The sequence below is a fragment of the Mustela erminea genome, chromosome 9, assembly GCF_009829155.1.
Source record: "Mustela erminea isolate mMusErm1 chromosome 9, mMusErm1.Pri, whole genome shotgun sequence".
Taxonomy (NCBI): Eukaryota; Metazoa; Chordata; class Mammalia; order Carnivora; family Mustelidae; genus Mustela; species Mustela erminea.
Genome location: NC_045622.1, coordinates 13,661,686 through 13,680,783, shown reverse-complemented (window position 1 = coordinate 13,680,783; position 19,098 = coordinate 13,661,686). Strand labels below are relative to the sequence as shown.

The 19,098-nt window shown below is 48.4% G+C and overlaps 1 protein-coding gene across 2 annotated transcripts in view; it reads left to right on the top strand.

Moving 5' to 3' along the window:
- DSCAML1 (DS cell adhesion molecule like 1) overlaps window positions 1-19,098 on the top strand; it is a 338,623-nt gene that overhangs the window by 276,418 nt on the left and 43,107 nt on the right. For both annotated transcript variants that reach the window (XM_032360361.1, XM_032360362.1), the window contains exons 12-14: window positions 3,423-3,622; window positions 4,243-4,339; window positions 4,986-5,114. In XM_032360361.1, the coding sequence (XP_032216252.1) occupies window positions 3,423-3,622; window positions 4,243-4,339; window positions 4,986-5,114 (426 nt within the window). The remainder of the gene's footprint in view (window positions 1-3,422; window positions 3,623-4,242; window positions 4,340-4,985; window positions 5,115-19,098) is intronic.

Below are 19,098 nucleotides of genomic sequence, written 5' to 3'. Positions count from 1 at the left end.
GATGTGAGGACAGCATTGGATTGTGTTGCATGGTGCTCACTGCAGTAACAGTGGGGAAGGGAAACCCACCCCAGGCCCCAGGTGTGGTTGTTACTCAGAGCTGAAAGACCAAGTGGGATCTCTGGAGTCCCCCTTATCTCTGGTTGCCCTCATGTCTGTCTCTTTGAACAAACATGATTGGGAAGACTTCCGGAGGTGGGACTGACATGTACAGATGCACAGGTTGTGCACTGCTCAAAGGTGCCTAGCCTAAGGGGCAAATGGAGTCTGAAACCCAGTTCCTACTGCATTGGCCAAACTATAGCGCTTGACTCTAGATTGCATCCAGCCAGAGGGGTGTCTTTATCATTCACACATGTGCCCTGCACAGGCTAGTACAACCCTTCCTAGAGAGCAGAAGAGGAATGTGTCGCAAGTTTCTTGCTCTGGTATGGAGACTTGAAGTCCTTCTTCCAGAGAAAGACTCTTCCTTTCTCTCTTCTTCCTCAGGCCTCTGAACTCTGACACTTGACCCTGCTCCCACCCCACGCCCACACGTGCACACACACACACACACACACACACACTCCTCTGCATGGACATCCCCCAACTCCTCCATGGTCTCAGCAACATCTCAGAAGCCAAACTCCTCTTCCCCAGGAAGGTCTCAGGGCTTGGCCCACCCAGGAGTCCCCGGCCTCCATCTCTGACCATTCTCAGCCCCCATGCCCCTGCCCCCACTCCCCTGCATTTAAGTCCTCCAGAACATAAATGGAGGCATCTGCAATGCAAGTCCTGACGTGTTGATGTAAAATCTTACTCTATATTCTACCCAGGTTTATACGAGTGAATTATGCAAATCTTTGATGGAAAATATTCCTCCACACATCCTTGAAAGTGTAAAACCTTAGTCAATAATTCATACTTGGATGTCTCTGACTGCAGGCTTTTTCTTCATTATAACTTGCACCTCGTTATTTGTCTTTCGCATTTTATTGTATATCCTGGTGTAATGCTATGCATTATAAAATTTATCTGCTTCATTATTTGATGAGCCGGGGCCAAGGATTGGCTGAGAGGCTGGTGCAGGGGCCGGAGGGCCAGGGCTGCCCTTGGCGTCGAGTTCCGTATGACAGCAGGCCGACAAGATGGCTGGCTGCACAGTGTGACTTCAGGCACGCCAGACACCGCCCTGCATCCTCCACACCTGCTCCAGATGTGTCCTCGCCCGGCATTGGGCGTCTCAGGACACATCGTTATGGCCTCATGGCATCTTCGTCCGCAGGAGTCAGGTGACCCAGGAGAGTTTACCAGGAAGAACTTTGTCTGAGTAGGTCCTTAAAGCTGGAGGGGAGAGAAATCCTGAGAGCACTGGGAGGGAAAGAAAGGGTTAGCCACTGAAGCAGAGCAGGACACGGTGCCCGCGAGGGGAGCCAGGGGCTGTCTGCACAGAGGAGACGGGAAGCTTTCTTGCACAGTTGCCCAAGCAGGCCGATGGTGATGGGGTCTGGGAGCTGGGTCTCTGCTCTGCAGAATTCAATGTAAGGAGAGGTTCTCTCCCCACCGTGGATGGGGGCAGGAAGGTGGAATGGTGTCTGATTCTTACAGTCTGACAGTCAAGCACAGACCAGCCCAGCGTGTGGGCTCCAGGTTGGCTAACAGGCCCTCCTGAGAGGTCAGAGCCACTGGATACTCTGAGAGGCAGGTTTTCCCAGGAAGGTAGTGTGGAAAAGGCAAGGGCAAGGACAGTCTTCCAGGTGCATCAGACCCCTCGCCTCTCTGAGGTCTGCATCTGCTGAAGCAGGTCTCACTGGTTAGGGTATACTCTTCCTTCCCCACAGATGCCCCGCTGTGTCTGGCATGCGTTTCCCCAGCCTCATACTTACCCTTCTGTGCGGGAATTGCTAGACTTGTCTGTTCTCACCGCTACTGTGAAACTTCTTGAGATTTGATGTGTCCTATTCACTCAGAACACAACACAAGGCCTGGCCCGTAATAAGTCCCCCCAAAATGCTTGTAAAACGGCTGGATGGTGCCTTCCCAGATAGTCCTCAGTCACAGTCATCTCTCCTAATACCTCTGTGCGGCACTCTTCAGATCTTCCTCCTTTTCATGTTGCTCACACAAGTGTCTCGCTCCCCTTCCCTTCTCCTCCTCCTGCCTCTCCTCCCAGGCAGGGACCCTGTCTCACATCATGTGTGTCCCCCGGCAAGCCTGGCACAGTGCCATGGAATGGCTTAGGCGACCGATGCATATTTGTTGAACCGAATGGAGGAGAATGGGGGCGGGGTTTCACGGGCAGCCAAGATCGTCATCTTTCCCTCTGCCCCTCTGCTGCTGGCCAAGGTGCTCAGGCCCCGAAGAGGGTCAAGATCTAGATGCTTCTTTTCAGGGCAGAAGGGGGGGTCTCCTGATGGCCAGCTGGGGCCTTGGTTCCTTCATGATGATTTTCTCAGGTCAGCAGCGAGGGGTGGTGGTGGGGAGGGTCACAGACTGGTTAGCACTGCTGGAGGGACCTTGATCACAGAGATGCTCGCCAGGCTTTTCGGTTGCGTTTTGTTTGGAAGAACAGGGGAGTTTCTCAGCGGTTCAAAAAGAGCCAACCAGCTGAGCCAGAGCCATGGAGAGAGCCTGAGCCGTGAACACAAAGCAGAGGCCACTGCGTTGTAGAGCAGGGCTCCTAACCCCGGGGCCCAGGGACCGCCCCCAAAGAAAGTCCATGAACCTGATTCTAGGAGTCCATGATTTCGGGTCAGAAAAGAGAGCACACCTTTTCTTCCACCACCTTATAACTGAGATGTAGTATTTCCTTCCGTTTTGAATATAAACAACAAAGCCCAGCAGGAGCAGTACCCGGGGCAGTACCACAGATGTTTCCACACCGCAGTTCTAGCTTGTGGGTCTCCAGACACCCTCCCTGCTCATGGCTGTTCCAGCCTTGTGCTACTGTAACCAGCACTAGATCGCCTTGATAAAGAGTCGTAAACTATATATATATTGATCACAGACCTATGCCCCTGGGGCAAATAATACATTATACGTTAATTAAAAAATTAAAATACAGATATAAATATGGGATATACTATATAAAAAGTTTGCTTTTGAAGGTTTTTAATATTTGTATCACCATACTTGAATATATTTGGTTCCTTTGTAATTCTATGTATGTTGTGCATTTTAAAGCATTCTGGAGAGGGGTCCACAGAATAGGAGAATCCCTGGTGAAGAGAGAAGCCACTCTAGTCACAAGTGGGAGGGGGAAAGGGAGACAGGGGAGTGGGGCTTCCTATAGCATGGCCCCACAATTTTGAGACCTTGTCCCTGGGGCTGAGGCGCTCCGTGGGGAGGGGCCGCGGGGGCGGGGCCTCTGCACTGGGCACATGCCCCTCCCCCAGCCCGGCCTTCCCCTTACTGGGGCCTCCTGCACCTCCTCCCCTTCCCAGTCCCAGCCATGATCACCTCCCACCCCAACACCACCATCGCCATCAAGGGTCACCCAAAGGAGCTCAACTGCACGGCGCGGGGTGAGCGGCCCATCATCATCCGCTGGGAGAAGGGGGACACGGTCATCGACCCCGACCGAGTCATGCGGTACGCCATCGCCACCAAGGACAACGGCGACGAGGTTGTCTCCACGCTGAAGGTGAGCAACCGTGCCCCGGTCTTGGGGGACCCCAAATCTCAGAACGTGGGGCTCCCACAGTTTTACATCTGTATCTAATGGAAGTAAATGGGGATCTGGGACCCGTCCCCCAACCCCAAAAGACACCTTCCCCTTCCCTGTCTGTTCAGGAACCTCTGCCTTAGAACCGCCCTATGTCTCCTTCCTGACAACCCCACACCCATTAAATGTGTGGAGCCCTCAGCCCTTCTCCCTTTTCTGGACCCCCTGGTCTCCGTCCTCCACTCCTCCCTCCCTCTGGGACTCCTCAGTGCCTCCCCTTGTCCTGGGACCCTTGGCCATTCCCTCCTTCTTGAAACCCTTCAGCGCCCTTTCCCCTCCCTCCTGGGACCCCTCAGCTCTTTTCTTTCTTCCTCCTGGACCCCCTCAGCCCCCTCATGCCTGGACTCTTCCAGCCTCCATCCTTGGAACTTTCCAGGAAGAGGAGCCCTTGACAAAGCCCCTTATGGGTCCCCCTCCCAGAAGAAGTGGCCTTACTGATCCCCTCGAGAGTGGGCCCGCTCCAGCAGACAAGTTCTAAAACACTCTCCCCATTTCCTCCCTCTCTCCCCATCCTCCTGCCCCTGCTGGCCACCTCCCAGCTCAAGCCAGCTGACCGTGGGGACTCTGTGTTCTTCAGCTGCCATGCCATCAACTCATATGGGGAGGACCGGGGCTTGATCCAACTCACTGTGCAAGGTACCCTCACCTGCCCTACCATTCCTAACCCCTTCCCCGGGGAGCCAGGTGCCCACTGCTAACTCCACCTCAAGATCAGGGGCATCACCCACACCGTGGAGGAGGATGACGGGAAATGGCCCCTGGGAAGGGCCTTCCTCCACTCTTCCTTCTGGCCAGAGTTGGGGCAATACGGGCCCTTCCAGGCACACTTTAGACAGCAAGGTTTACTCTGGCACCCATCACTATAGATCACATTGCTGCTTCCAGAACTGGAGGCATCTGGGTTTGTGGGCACAGACCCTGGAGAAAGTGAGAGAAGGGAAAGTCAAGCTGGGGAAAGTTGGGAGCCCTTCATGGAGGACGAACAGGCCATCAGGTCAGAGGAAGTCCCTACAGGAGGGCCTGTCCCCCCGCCCCCCAGGCCAAGGATGAGAGGGTAACAAAGAAGGAAACCAAGCGTGGCCCCTTCTCGGGCTCTGAACCCCACTGCTGGGCCTCCCAGTCCCCCCTTGTCCAGAGCCCAGGGTTCAGGACTCCTGGCTAGAGCACAGTTGTCACCAGTCCCCAGGAATACAGCTGAACCCTGGTCATCTCTACAGATAGGCAGGGGCCAAGCTCTCTGCTGCCATCCTCACTTCTGCTCCTTTCATCTGCCACTCCCCAGAGCCCCCTGACCCCCCCGAGCTGGAGATCCGAGAGGTAAAGGCTCGGAGCATGAACCTGCGCTGGACCCAGCGGTTTGATGGAAACAGCATCATCACGGGCTTTGACATCGAATACAAGAACAAATCAGGTAGGGTGAAGCCTCTGCCTTCCACGGCCCTTGTGCCCTGGCCCTGACTTTTCCCCTCTGGTGGGACAGTCCCTGAGCCAAACTGGCTAGCTAAGGCAAAGACGCCAGCACCACCAGTGTATGAACTCCTGTGGCTTGTAAGAGAGGGGATCTGGTTAGGCTAAGAATTCTGTGAGAGGGGCAGATGGACCTGCAGTTGATGGGAAGGGAGGGTCAGCCCCTTCTTTCCAGAACTATCCCTGGACCAAGATCCATAAGGTGGTCTGACTTAAAGCATGAAAAGTCCCAGAGCTAAGGGGCTATGGGCTGTGTCTGTGGGGTCAGAGACTTCATGGGTCTGGCCAGGTCATCTGGGAACTCCTGGTTTGGGATGATGGGGACGTGTGGGGGTCAGAGAGCTGGTTCTTGCTGGTCCCTGGGGGACGGAAAAGCCTGGATCTAAGTTTTGCCATCTTGGTAGCCCTTCAGAGTCTTCCCCGGGACCCTCACTAGCCCCCATGAGGTTGCCTGCAATTGTGACGCCCTGTGGAGCAGGTCTCCAGGGAAATGGGGGCTCCATGGTCAGGTGGCAGGAATGGAAAGGAGGGGGCCTCAGAGGGGACAAGAGCCCTGGAGGGGACCAAGCCACAGAAGAGCTATAGAGGTTCATGTTTGCGTCTGTGTGACTGTCTCTGGAAGCTCTATGAGAATGGGTCACAGGGGTTCCCCCTGAGAGAGCATCTGGGGACCCTGATGTGTGAGTGAGGGGAAAACCCACTCCTCGCTCTGGATGCTTTTATATCTTTGAATTCACATAAGCCTATATAAGCTTTTCAAAACAACTTAGAAATCAAATTCCAAAAAGGAGTCTGGAGCACTCAGCACCCCCAGGCCCCCTTCTGCCACCAACTCTAGCTCATTTTCCAGGTCTTAGGGTAGATCCAAGATTCTGTCTCTCCCGAGGCCTTCCAGACCCTTCCTCTGGTCCTTAGCACGGCACGTGGCCAGTGGCTGGCTGGGTGTCCTCTCCTCTGGAGGTACCAAGTCCCGGTCCCTGCTATCTTCCCAGCACCTGGTGCACTGCCCACCCCATGATAGGCATTCAGGAGAGGGCAGCTGAGCGAGTCCCAGTGAGACCTGGCAAAGCAGACCCCTTGAGAAGCAGCTCTGTCCAGGTCCCTGGGTCAGTCGCCTCTGATACGTGGTTCTACAGGGTTCTACAAGGTTCTACATCTCTGATACAGGTTTCTACAGCTACCCTCAGAAGTGTAGGGTCTGGCTGGGGAGGAAAGTTGGGTGGCAGCCAGCCAGCCAGGAGTCCACCCTGAGTGCAGTGGAGTGGCGAAAGGAGGGGCTGCCATTCACAGGGACATCAGGGAAGCATATCTTGTCCCTGTAGATGCCACATTGAGAGCTAGGACTTGGGGACTGAGAGGTAATGGGTCTGGATTCAAGGAAAGGGGTCGGGCCGAGCCCGAGTGGGGCTCTGCAGGGAGCTGTCCTGTCTAGCAGAGGCTCCTGGATATGATTCAGAGGGCTAGGTTGGGAGGCGGCCTCTGGGCTGAGCTTTTACCTTATTGGGGAAGGTCACTGAGAGTTCCCAGAGAGAGAATTGGGCACCGTGGTGCCCTGGAAAGATCGAACCGGCATCCGTGGAAGAATGGGTATTTGGAAAGTGAGATGGGGCAGAGACACAGGGCCCAGAGGGGAGAGGAGGCTGACTGTGTCCATCTCACATCTCACAGCTTCCTGAGGCTGGCCCGGGAGCTACACAGGAAGGGGTGGGTCTGCAGGCCCACGTCCCCATGTGTCGGTGGGCACTCTATCTCCCTGCAGCTTGCTGTGGCTGGCGGGGCTCTGCTCCGTTATTGTCGGGGACGAGAGCGATGCCTGGGTTGTCACTCGCACCTCTGCTCCTCTGCTCCCTGTAACTGCCTCCCTGCCCTCCTCCCCTGTGCTGCTCCAAGCCCACTCGCCCCCGTGGACCACACTCGAATGTGTGCAGACCTTTCCTGGGGCACCACAGAGCCAGGCAAAGCTGAGAACCTCACACATCTGGAGAGCAGGGCTGGAGAGGCAGGCAGGACAGACGCTATTTTCACAGCCCATCCGTGTCTTCCCCAGCCTCCTCTGGCTCTCCTGCAATGAACAACTACCATACTTGCTCCCAGAGCTTGGGGGTACCAGGATGGGTAGGCAGAGTGGAGGGAGGGGTAATGAAGACCCTTCCTTTATTAAGGGCTTTGCATCTGTAAAAACAAATAATAAATCACGGGATCAAGAGCACAGAGCCACTGGCGGGTCCTTTCCCCAGTCTTTGGGTTGAAGTACTCCAGACAGTGCCCCAGTGGTCATCTGTCCCCTATCCTGGTGGGCGCTGAGGAAACAGAGTTCTGGGGTTGCTGCAGGGAGCCATGCCTGGCGCCAGGCAGAAGCCATGAGCACAGCGCAACTTCCTCATCTGCAGGGCGGGAGCGGTGGTGCCGATCCTGCGGGACTGTTTTGAGGATTAAAGAGAAAACATCCAGCCCAGGGCTATAGCAGACCTTTCATAAATGTGAGGTCCTCACTCCCGTCGAACTCCCACACCTCATATGGCAATTTCTAGTCCTGTGGGGCTTGCAGGCTGAGACAGATGTCTGTCAGTCAGCAACATGGACTGAGCGCCACCAGTTTTCTTGCAGAATCATGCAGCCGCCATGTGGTCGGGGGAGAAAAAGAAGTAGGAGGCAGAGTGTTGCCTTTGGAGCTTCTAGAGCATTTGGAATGAGAACGTCCACTGTGTACACGCGCATGGGCACACGCGTGCGCACACACACACGCCTTCAGAACCATTACAAAGCACTGTCTGATCAGTTGCAACCCACCACAGACTATATTACGTGATCATTGAAAAACACAACTCAGGGAACAGATGGGTGACTCAAAGGAAGGAGGGGGTTGGGCATGTGTGCACACACGTGTGCGTGTCTGTGTGTGTGTGTCTCTGTGTGTGTGTATGTGTAAAGAGATCTTCTTCCACACGTGGAGTAGTAGAACAATAACAATTCTCAAAGCAGAAGACTTGGGTTGACCCAGTGTCGGAGCTGTGTGATCGTCAGCAAACCACTTTGGGCATCTCTTTATCTATCAAATGGGGCCAATATCATGTCATTCTCAGGGTGGTTGTCAGGGTTAAGGGAGTGTGAGGACTTACGTGGAAGTGCTTAGCACAGAGCCTGGCACATTCCTAACTCTCCACGGGTGCCCATCCCGTGCCTCTCTTCTCCCTCCCCTCTTCTTCCTCCTGCCCCGAACCACACCCATGCTGGGTCCAGACCAGCTGCTCCCGACCCCCTTCCTTGCCACAGTTTTGTCTTTGCCAGATTTTCTGCTGTGTTGCTCGTCGTGCTAATTTTCCAAGGGAAATTACCAAGTCTGCCCTTTCTAAACCATCGCGCTCACGCTGACTTCTCCTGGCCCCAGGCAGCAGAGTAATAATACATGAATGCTGAATGATAAATAGCACCGTCCACACAAATCTATCAGATGGTGCGGTGCAGTTTTAAAAATGCAGACACTACATTTCGCTTCTGTTCCCCCAGTAAGGAGCGGGGATGGGTTCGTCGAAGATGGCCCTCCAAGCCCAGAAGGCAGCCTCATGGTGTGAGCTGCTGGCCACCATGGGGTGAGCCTGCCTGGTGTGCTGTGTCGTTCCGTGTGAGCCGGAGTGTGGCTGTTGGGAATACCATCCCAATGGTATTGGAATGTTGTGAGCTGTCACTGTGACCCAGGGAACCTCCTCTTGGTCCTGCAAAGAGATTGCGATTGGGAGCAGAGGGGCACTTAGGGCCGTGATACAAGGAGGAAGTCAGAGATGCAAGATGGATTTGTTTCCCAAGCGCGGGCAGCTAAACCCTCCAGAGGTGGCTTTTGTCTGAGCTGTTCCCCCTCTACAGCAAATGAGTCTCCTAAAAAAAAAAACAGAGGCTCCAGGTCCCCTGCCGGCATGCAGCCCACAGAATAGAAGGCACTGACATCTCCCCAGCCACTTCCTTATTTTTTTAAGAAGAATATTTTGCATCAGAAACCCTTTGATGAAGAAAGGGAGAGAGAGCCCTTAATGAAATATGTTAATCTGGGTAAGCCAGGCTCATATGAAAGGGAATATTAAAAGAGACAATATTCGCCAAAGCTAGCTCAGTACTCTGAGAGAGCTGAAAAGGAAAGAGAAGAAAATAGGGCCCCTAATTTCAGCTATTTGGGGTCAGAGAGATGGCAGTGATCAAGTTTGGAAAATCAGCTAGAGGCCTTCAGATTTGACTCTGATGCATTAGCCTGGGAGGGCTGTGGGGAGAGAGTTTTTGTGCCAACATCAAAGATGATTTGGGAACACCAGGTCAAATCCACCTGCAAATGATGGGTTTTTATAAGAGAAAAGGGGGGCCTCCTCCTGTGATTGGCAGCTGAGTGTGGCAAGAAAGGGGAAGGCAAAGCAAGGGTATTTATTGTGACTACAAAAAGCCGAGGAACTCCAAGTCCAAAGTAAAGGACAGAAGGGGGCTCCGATCCAACCAGCAGTGGGTTATAAGTGCCCGGGACATGCCAAGTGAGGGAGATGGGCAAAGATTTAGACATGGCTCCTGCCTTCAGGGAGCTTAGCATCTCCTTGGGCATATGCTGCTGAAACCATGAGCCCCAGACAATAGAGAAGGCTGTAAATGCTGTAGGAGTTCAGAGGAAAAGAGTGGTGAAAGATAAAGCCAGAAAGGTATATACAAGCCAGATGTTGCAGGGCCTGGAGTCCTGTAAAGAAATTTTGTTTTTACCCCGAAAGCAAGGAAAAACTGTTGTAGAGTTTTATGCAAGGGGGTGGCATTACCAGATTTGTGTTAGAGGAGACCACTGTCAATGCCAAAATAGTGTTTGGCCTGTAAGAAGTGCTTGATCATATTTGTGGGATGAATGACAGCTGCAGTGTGAACAGATGGAAGGGGGCACAGAGTGGGTTCTGGGAGGCTAGCTAGTTAGGATGTTATTTTCCTGGTCCAAGTGAGAGATGACAGTGGCTTGGCCTGGGGCAGGGGTAGAGATGGAGAGAAATGAGGAGATTCAAAAGATACATGGAACACGAAAGCTATGTGGAACATGAAAGCTATAAGACTTTATAGAGAGAAAAGTCCAGAATAACCCCTAGCATCCCATTTCCTGAGATAGGGACTCCAGGAAGGTGATGGGTTTATAGGATGTATGGTCAAGTCTTCCATCTTGGACATGTTGACTATGGACGCCTTTGAAACATTCAAGAAGAGATGTCAAAGAAACAGTTGGCTATAAAAATCTTGAGTTCATAGGAGACATCCAGCTGGGCACAAACCTTTGAGTTATCTTTGTATAGATGGAAAGAGAAGCCAAGTGTGGGCAAAGTCTACGAAATGAGAGAAAAAGAACCTAAGATGGAGCCTGGAAGAACTCCATCTAACCATTAATGGAAGGGTAAGGGAGATGCATCTGGAAAGAAGAGAGAAAAAATAGTCTAAAGCATAAGAGAAAAGCCAGAGAGTCTTTGATCAGGGAAGCCAAGGAAAGAATGTTTCAAGAGGAAGGGAGAGGTTCAAGTATTGAACACCTGAGAGGCCAAGTGAGAAATCAGTCTTGGTGACATGGGGTCACCTATACCATGGAGACATAATGCTGATATCATTAGGGGTGTGAGGAGTAAATGGCGAGTGTTTACATTGTCCAGACTACACCTGGTGCATCAAAGATGTTTGGTAAATATTAGCACTTCTCCACTAAAGTCAGCTGGTGTGCCCCACCACCACACTCCCCCGTGGCCCTGCTGAAACCAGCAGGTGCATGTAGTCCTCGCTGGGGACAGCCCTAGAGCACCTAGGTCTAGTACCTAGGCAGGCTTGTGTTTCTGGGCCCCATGGATCTGAAACAATCAGAGAGAAAATTGTTGACAGGCTGTCACCCCCAGGATACTGCACAGACAGCAGACTGAAACACAACCCAGTCTTCCTGTGCAAAACACCTATTTTCTTCTCCTGGAGCTTCAGCCTGAGGGACAGGCTTTAGGTCACATCCAGAGATTACCAAAATGTCCTAAAGGAATGTGGGCTGGGGGAAGGCCACCTTTGTGCTTTCCCTTGGCTTCACTATAGCTCACCAGTACATCCCAGAAAGGAGCTCAGACATTTGTCTGGAGCCTTGATTTTTTGCAGCTTTTGCCAAGAGGACACCTCCACATGGCCTGCTCTAGAGGTCAGCAGAGTTTGTGATTATGGTCCTATAAGACAGTATGTATCTGTATACTTTAAAAGCTTCTGTCTGAGAGTCTGGCTTCCAATCAGCTACAAAGTCAGCAGGTGCTACAATCCCTCCCTCTAAAACACTGACGGATCTTGGCACGCCATCAATATCTGGGACCTATCAAGAATAAACTTTGCTTAGACAATCACAAAGGTTCAAGAGACAACAACCAAGGGCTAGGGCAAGGAGAAACAATCTGGTTCATCTCCAACACAAGACCCCTTCAAGACAGGAAGAGGTGGCCATTTTACCTAATACATACAAACAAACATGAAGAGTTAAGCAAGATGAAGAAACAGAGATATATATTCCAAATGAAAGAACAAGATAAAACCCCAGAAAAAAAAAAAAAGAAACTTATTGGAGGTAAATAACTTACCCGATAAAGAAGTTCAGAATAATGGTCATCAAGATGTTTATAGAACTTAGGAGAAGAATGGATGAGCACAGTGAAGTCCTCAACAAAGACACAAAAAATATTTTTAAAGTATCAAACAGAAGCCACAGAGCTGAAGAACACACTAGAGGCGTTCAACAGAAGACTAGACAAAGCAGAAGAAAAGATCAGTGACCTGGAAGACAGGGCAGTGTAACTCTCCCAAACAGAGCAGCAAAAAGATAGAAGTATTTATAAAAGTGAAGACAGCTTAAGGGACCTGTGGAACAGTAGCAAGCAGAGTAACACTCACATTATAGGGCTCCTCAAGAGGAAATAAATGGGGGTGCCTGGGTGGCTCAGTGGGTTAAGCCTCTATCTTTGGCTCAGGTCATGATCTCAGGGTCCTGGGATTGATTCCCGCATTGAGCTCTCTGCTCAACAGGGAGCCTGCTTCCTCCTCTCTCTTCTCTCTGCCTGCCTCTCTGCCTACTTGTGATCTCTCTGTCAAGTAAATAAATAAATAATCTTTTTTTTAAAAAAAAAAAAAAGGAAAAAAATGGGCAGAAGACTTAATTGAAGTCATAATGGCTGAAAACTTCCCTAACCTGGGTAGGGAAACAGACATCCAGATCTGTACAGCCCAGAGAAGTCTAGAGAAGTTAAACCCAAAGAGACCCACACCGAGACACATTATAATTAAAATGTCAAAAATTAAAGATAAAGGGAAAATCTTTAAGACAGCAAGAGAAAAACAACTTGTTATGTACAAGGGAAACCCCATAAGACTATCAGCAGATTTCTCAGAAACTTTGTGGATCTAAAGCAAGCAGCATGACCAAGTCAAAGTGTCAAAAAAAAAATCCAACTAAGAATACTCTGCCAGGCAAGGTCATCATTCAGAATTGAAGGAGAGACAAAGAGTTACCCAGACAAGCAAAAGCTAAATGAGTTGTTCACCACTAAACTAGTCTGACAACAAATGTTAAAGGACTTCTTCAAGCTAAAGAGTGGGGGCACTAATTAGTAACAAGAAAACATATGAAAGTAAAAAATCTCACAGGTAAAGGTAAATATACAGTAAATGTCGTGGTTAATCACTTATAAAGCTAGGATGAAGTCTAAAAGACAAAAGTAGTAAAAATATCTCTAACTACGATAACGAGTTAAGGGATACCCAGACACACAATGCAAGAGATCATGAGAAAAGAATTTAAGCACACCACTAAAGACAGTCATCGAATGACAAGTGAAGAGCAAAAGAAGAAATGGAAAGAAAGTACAGAACAGGTGGAAAACAATTACTGAGTCACAATAAGATCATATTTATCAATAATTATGGGCATACCTGGGAGACGGTGGTTCAGATAACCAAGGTAAAGCAGGGCATACAAAAGTTATGCATGTTGCATGCTGTAGTCTTTTGAGTGTGCAAGAACATTATGTTTTTATTTTTATTTTTTTTTTATTTTTTTTTTTAAAGATTTTATTTATTTTTCAGAGACAGAGGGAGAGAGCGCGAGCGAGCACAGGCAGACAGAGAGGCAGGCAGAGGCAGAGGGAGAAGCAGGCTCCCTGCCGAGCAAGGAGCCCGATGTGGGACTCGATCCCAGGACCCTGGGATCATGACCTGAGCCGAAGGCAGCTGCTTAACCAACTGAGCCACCCAGGCGTCCCGAACATTATGTTTTTAAAAAACAATATATTGTAGGGGCACGTGGGTGGCTAAGTGAGTTAAAGCCTCTGTCTTCAGCTCAGGTCGTGATCTCAGAGTCCTGGGATTGAGCCCTGCATCAGGTTCTCTGCTCAATGGGGAGCCTGCTTCCCCTTCTCTCTCTGCCTGCCTCTCTGCCTACTTGTGATCTCTGTCAAATAAATAAATCTTAAAAAGCAAAACAATTTATTATTAAAAAAAAAAAGTGCTAACCATCATCTGAGCTTTCAGCAAGTCACAATCTTTTTGCTGGTGGAGGGTCCTGCCTCGGTGTTGATGGCTGCTGACTCAGTAGGGTGCAGGTTGCTGAAGGCTAGGGTGGCTGTGGCAGGCTCTTAAAATAAGACAACAATGAGGTTTTCCACATCAACTCTTTCTTCCACAGTTTCTCTGTAGTATGCAATGGTATTTGATAGTATTTTACCCGTAGTAGAACTTCTTTCAGAATTGGAGTCAGTCCTCTCAAACCTGCCACTGCTTGATCAGCTAAGTTAGTGTAATATTCTAAATCCTTTGCTGTCACTGCAACAATCTTCCCAGGTTCTCCCCCAGGAGCAGAGTGTAGACACCACTTTCTGTGCTGGTCCGTGAGAAGCAGCCCCTCCCCCATTCAGGTTTATCACAAGACTGTAGCACCTCAGGTCCGTCTTCAGGCTCCACTTCTGACTCTAGTTCCCTTGCTGTTTCCGCCACATCTGCAGCTACTTCCTCTGCTGAAGTCTTGGGCCCCTCAAGGTCTACATGAGGGTTGCAATCAAATCCTTCCCAACTCCTCTTAATGTTGGTATTTTCACCTCTTTCCATGAATCATGAATGTTCTTAATGGCTTCTAGAATGGTAAACCCTTTCTGGAAGATTTTCTATTTACTGTGCTCAGATCCATCAAAGGAATCACTATCTATGGCATCTATAGCCTTATGAGATGTATTTCTTAAAATAACAAGACTCCAAAGTCGAAATGATTCCTCAATCCACGGGCTGCAGTATGGATGTTGTATTCGCAGGCATGAAAATGACATTCATTGTCCATCTCCATCAGACCTCTTGTCAGGTGCATTGTCAATGAACAGTAATATTTTGAAATAAATCTTTTGTCTGAGCAGTATGTCTCAACAGTGGGCTTAAAATATTCAGCAAACCCTGTTATAAACAGATATGCCAGCATCCACGCTTTGTTGTTCCATTTCTAGAGCAAAGGCAGAGTCAATTTAGCATAATTCTTAATTTTTTTATGGAAAAAAAAATAGGCTGCACACCCAATGTGGAGCCCAACAAGGGGCTTGAACTCACAACTCTGAAATCAAGACTTGAGCTGAGATCAAGAGCTGGACACTTAACCAACTCAGCCACCTGGGCACCCCTAGCATAATTCTTAGGGGTCCCAGGATTGGGGAGTGTTAAATGAGTAGTGGCTTCAACTTAAAGTCACCAGCTACATTAGCCCCTAACCAGAGAGTCCGCCTGTCCTTTGAAGCTTTGAAGCAGGGCACTGACTTCCCCTCTCTAGCTATGAAAGTCCTAGATGGCATCTTCCAGTAGGTCGACTATCTGAGCTAGGTCTTCTGGAAAACTCGCTGCAGCTTCCACATCAGCCCTTCCTGCTTCACCTTGCACGTCTAGGTTACAGAGATGGCTTCGTTCCTTAAACCTCATGAACCAAACTCTACAAGCTTGAGATTTTTCTTCTGCAGCTTCCCCACCTCCTTCAGCCTTCAAAGAATTGAATAAACAAGAAATAACAAGCGTTGGCAAGGATGTGAAGGGGAAAAAAGGGAACTTTCTTACACTGTTCGTGAGACTGTAAGTTGCGACAGCCACTGTGGAAAACAGTACAGAGGTTTCTTGAAAAATTGAAAGTGGCATTATTATATCAATCAGCATTTCCACTTCTTAGGTATTTATCCAAAGAAAACAAAAATACTAATTTGAAAATACACAGACACCCCATGTTTATTGCTGCATTATTTACGATAGCCGAGTTGGAAGTCCATCAGTAAATGAGTGGATGGAGAAATTTGGGGGGGGGGGGACACACACACATACATCACACACACAATGGAACAAAACTCAGCCATAAAAGATAGTGAGATCTTGCCGTCTGCACCACCATGGATGAACCTGGAAGGTATTATGCTAAGTGGAAAAGGTCAGACAGAAAAAGACGAAAAAACATGATTTCATTTATATGCATAATTTGAAAACAAAACACATAAGAAAACACATAATAAACCTCATGGATGCAGGGAACTGACTGGTGGTTATTGGGTTCTGAGGGCAGATGACACAGGTGAAGGACATCAGGGGGTACACATTTCCAGTCATAAAGTAAACAAGTCATGGGGATGTAATGTACAGTACCGCGACTGTAGACCACAATATCATATTGCCTGTTTGAAAGTTGCTGAGAGACTGGGTGTTGAGGGTTCTCATCATAAGAAGAAAAGTTTGGGGGTGCCGGGGTGGCTCAGTCAGTTGAGCATCTGACTCTTGACCTCCGCTCAGGTCTTGATCTCGCAGCTGTGAGTTCAAGCCCCAAGCTGGGCTCCATGCTGGGTATGAAGCCTACATTTAAAAAAAAAAAAAAAGAAAGAAAGAAAGAATAGAAAAGAAAAAAAAAAAAAGAAAGAAAAGGAAGAAAGAATAGAAAAGAAAAAAAAAAAGAAAGAAAAGGAAGAAAAAGATTTTGTAACTCTGTGTAGTGTCAGATAGTAGCTAGACTTAAAGTAGTGATCACTGCACAACATATGTAGATATCAAAGCATTATGCCGTATACCTGAGACTAATACAACGTTATATGTCAATTACACCTCAAGAAAAGAAAATTCTATGAGGTAAATAGATATATGAAACTCTTTTACTCTTGAGGAACTGGGGCCTATAGAGAGAGAGAGCATGAGTGGGGTAGGGGCAGAGGCACAGAGAGAGGGAAAAACAGACTCCCCACAGAGCATGGAGCCCAACACAGGGCTCAATCCTAGGACCCTGAGACTTGAAATTTCCAACTTAATTCCTACGAAGAAAAAGGAAATTCCAAAGAGGAACAGAGGATTTGATTTTCTCATTTTAAGGAGGTGTATTGTGTCGCAATGAAATCTCTTGAGTCTGAACTTTGGAGGGTCCTGTCTGAAGCCTCCATAGGATTGGAAGTGATTCAGGAGAACATGCACGGTATCTGTCTCCAGTGTTCCTGGGGTTCCTAAACCAAATACCACTATCTCAACTGTATACCTCTCCAGTTCTTACAGGAGGCAACACAGAACTCTAAAAATGACTTAACGTAGAATTCCTTGGAAGCATGCACAGATTTCCCAGACCCCCATGAGCGATGGGTTGGCAGCCGCATCGGGCTGGCCCGCACAGTCCAAGGGGTTTGGGGGCCTGAGTGTGAATGTGATGGGAGACCACTGACTGAGCAGAAGGAGATGCCCAAAGGGTTTAAGAGACGGTAAAAGTTGGGCAGATGTCCTTCTTTGGCAGCAACAGAAAACTTAGGTGTCTCAAAAATCATTTCCATTAAACAGACCTTCCCAAACCGTATTTTAAGGTCTGGCTTCCTCTGTGACCCTTGGCCCACTCCCACCCACCTGGGTGTTTGGTTCCTGTTTCGTTTCTCCTCACGTTCCTGGGCTCCTTCTTTTGCTCCGAAAAGGTGACCAGGTTTGGCTTAGAGGCAAAAAGTCCTATTTATTAGAGGAAACAGAGTCTGGTTGAGGATTCTCCAATCTCCAGTGGAGTGTTGTGCACTGTAAGAAGGTAACAAGACAGGACATTGTGGGATATGAGAATATTCTAGGATGTGATTTCCCGAAACACTGTTCCCTGACGGCACCTTTACGGTTGCTAGGACAGTAAACATTTCAGATCCTGCGTTCCACTCCCAAGTATGACTGGGTCAGAAATAAGGTGGGGAAACTGGATGTTAGGACAGAAGCAACACTATGTGATACCACTGAATTTCTAGAATTACCACTAATCTTGAGTAAGGGGTGCAGGTTACCTCAGGAAAGATGAAGCTTAAAGTTATGATGAAACATCACGAAGTCTTCCTTTTCTATGCCAACAAACTCCCAGTACGTCCCTGAAATCAGGGATCTGAAACTCTGTCGTAGGAAGCTGAAGCTCCCAGGAGACTTCACAAATAATGGAGGCAAAACCCGGACAGTGGACTTGGCCACGGAGGCCAGGTTCCTGTAAGCTCTCCCACGTGACATCCCTGTCATCCCACTCCTCATAGGACACCTCTATGACCACATCCCTGAATGGCAGCAGTCCTTGGGGTTCAAAACAGGTTACCACGTGGCCATGGACAGAGACCATCCTTTGACCCAAGATGAGACAAGAGACTTACAAGAACTTGTTGGGACTTCAGAAAGTGTCCTGAATTATCCAATAAGCTCATTTTTTAACACATTAATATCCTCTAACCCTGAGGAAAGAAGATGACACACAGTCCACAAAAATCACTGTGGGGACTTCACTGTTCTGGAAGATAAATTATAAAATTAAGTCCTCAACACAGGCATACATGTTTCTGAGGGTTATATTTATAGCCTATAGGATAAATGGTGTGTATTTCTGAGATGGGAAAGTTACGGTGAGTTAGAAGTGTACTCAAATTTTAATGCATAGGGAACACACTAGAGACCTTGAAAACATCCAGATTCTTATCTTTGTTTAAGATTTTATTTATTTATTTGACAGAGAGAGCGACAGTGAGAGAGGGAACACAAGCAGGAGGAGTGGGAGAGGGAGAAGCAGGCTTCCTGCCAAGCAGGGAGCCCGATGCAGGGCTCGATCCCAGGACCTGGGATCATGACTCAAGCCAAAGGCAGATGCTTAATGACTGAGCCACCCAGGTGCCTCAAAAACATCCAGATTTTATCTAGCTCAGGAGTTCTGGGGTGGGATCTGAGTTTCCTCATTTTTAACTAGTGAGACCAATGTCTCTGGTCCAGTGGAAGTTATATGGAATTCACAGGCCGAATAGATCGTGAACATAGCAACAACAAACCTTTTTGAAAATCTACTATCTATCACATATCTCTCTACCAGTTTTTTATATATTAATGCATGAACCACATAAATAATCTGAGAATAATAATATTATTCTTTCTGTTTTCTGAGACTATTTTTTTCAAATATCCAGTAAATGGTAAAGCCTGGGTTTTACTCCAATGTGTCTTAAGTAGAATTTATCTGAAAAGAACATACAGACCAATGCACAGAGACAGCCTTAATGAATGTCTGTAGCAGTTTCCATTAACCGAGAAGAATAATAGAAACACGTTAAGATGGTAACAAGAAAGAATGAATCAAATAATGTTAACATTTTATGTTCATAGACATATATAAAAATAGGAACAAGGTACACACTAAAAGTGATAGAGAAGAAAATTTTCCTGTCCGTGAGATCAAGATTGTTTTCAATTGTGTAAATCTTATAAATCTATTTTTAGATGATGTTCTCTGCATTTTGCAAACACACTGGGGAGATGAACACCTTGAGATAAAATATGTTAGAGCAATTTTCCTGAGTCTTCCTTTTCTTTGAAAATGTGTATCATGTGTGCTGAGTGGTCGTTTAGAAACTTAACACCCTTGACATACATTAATAATACAA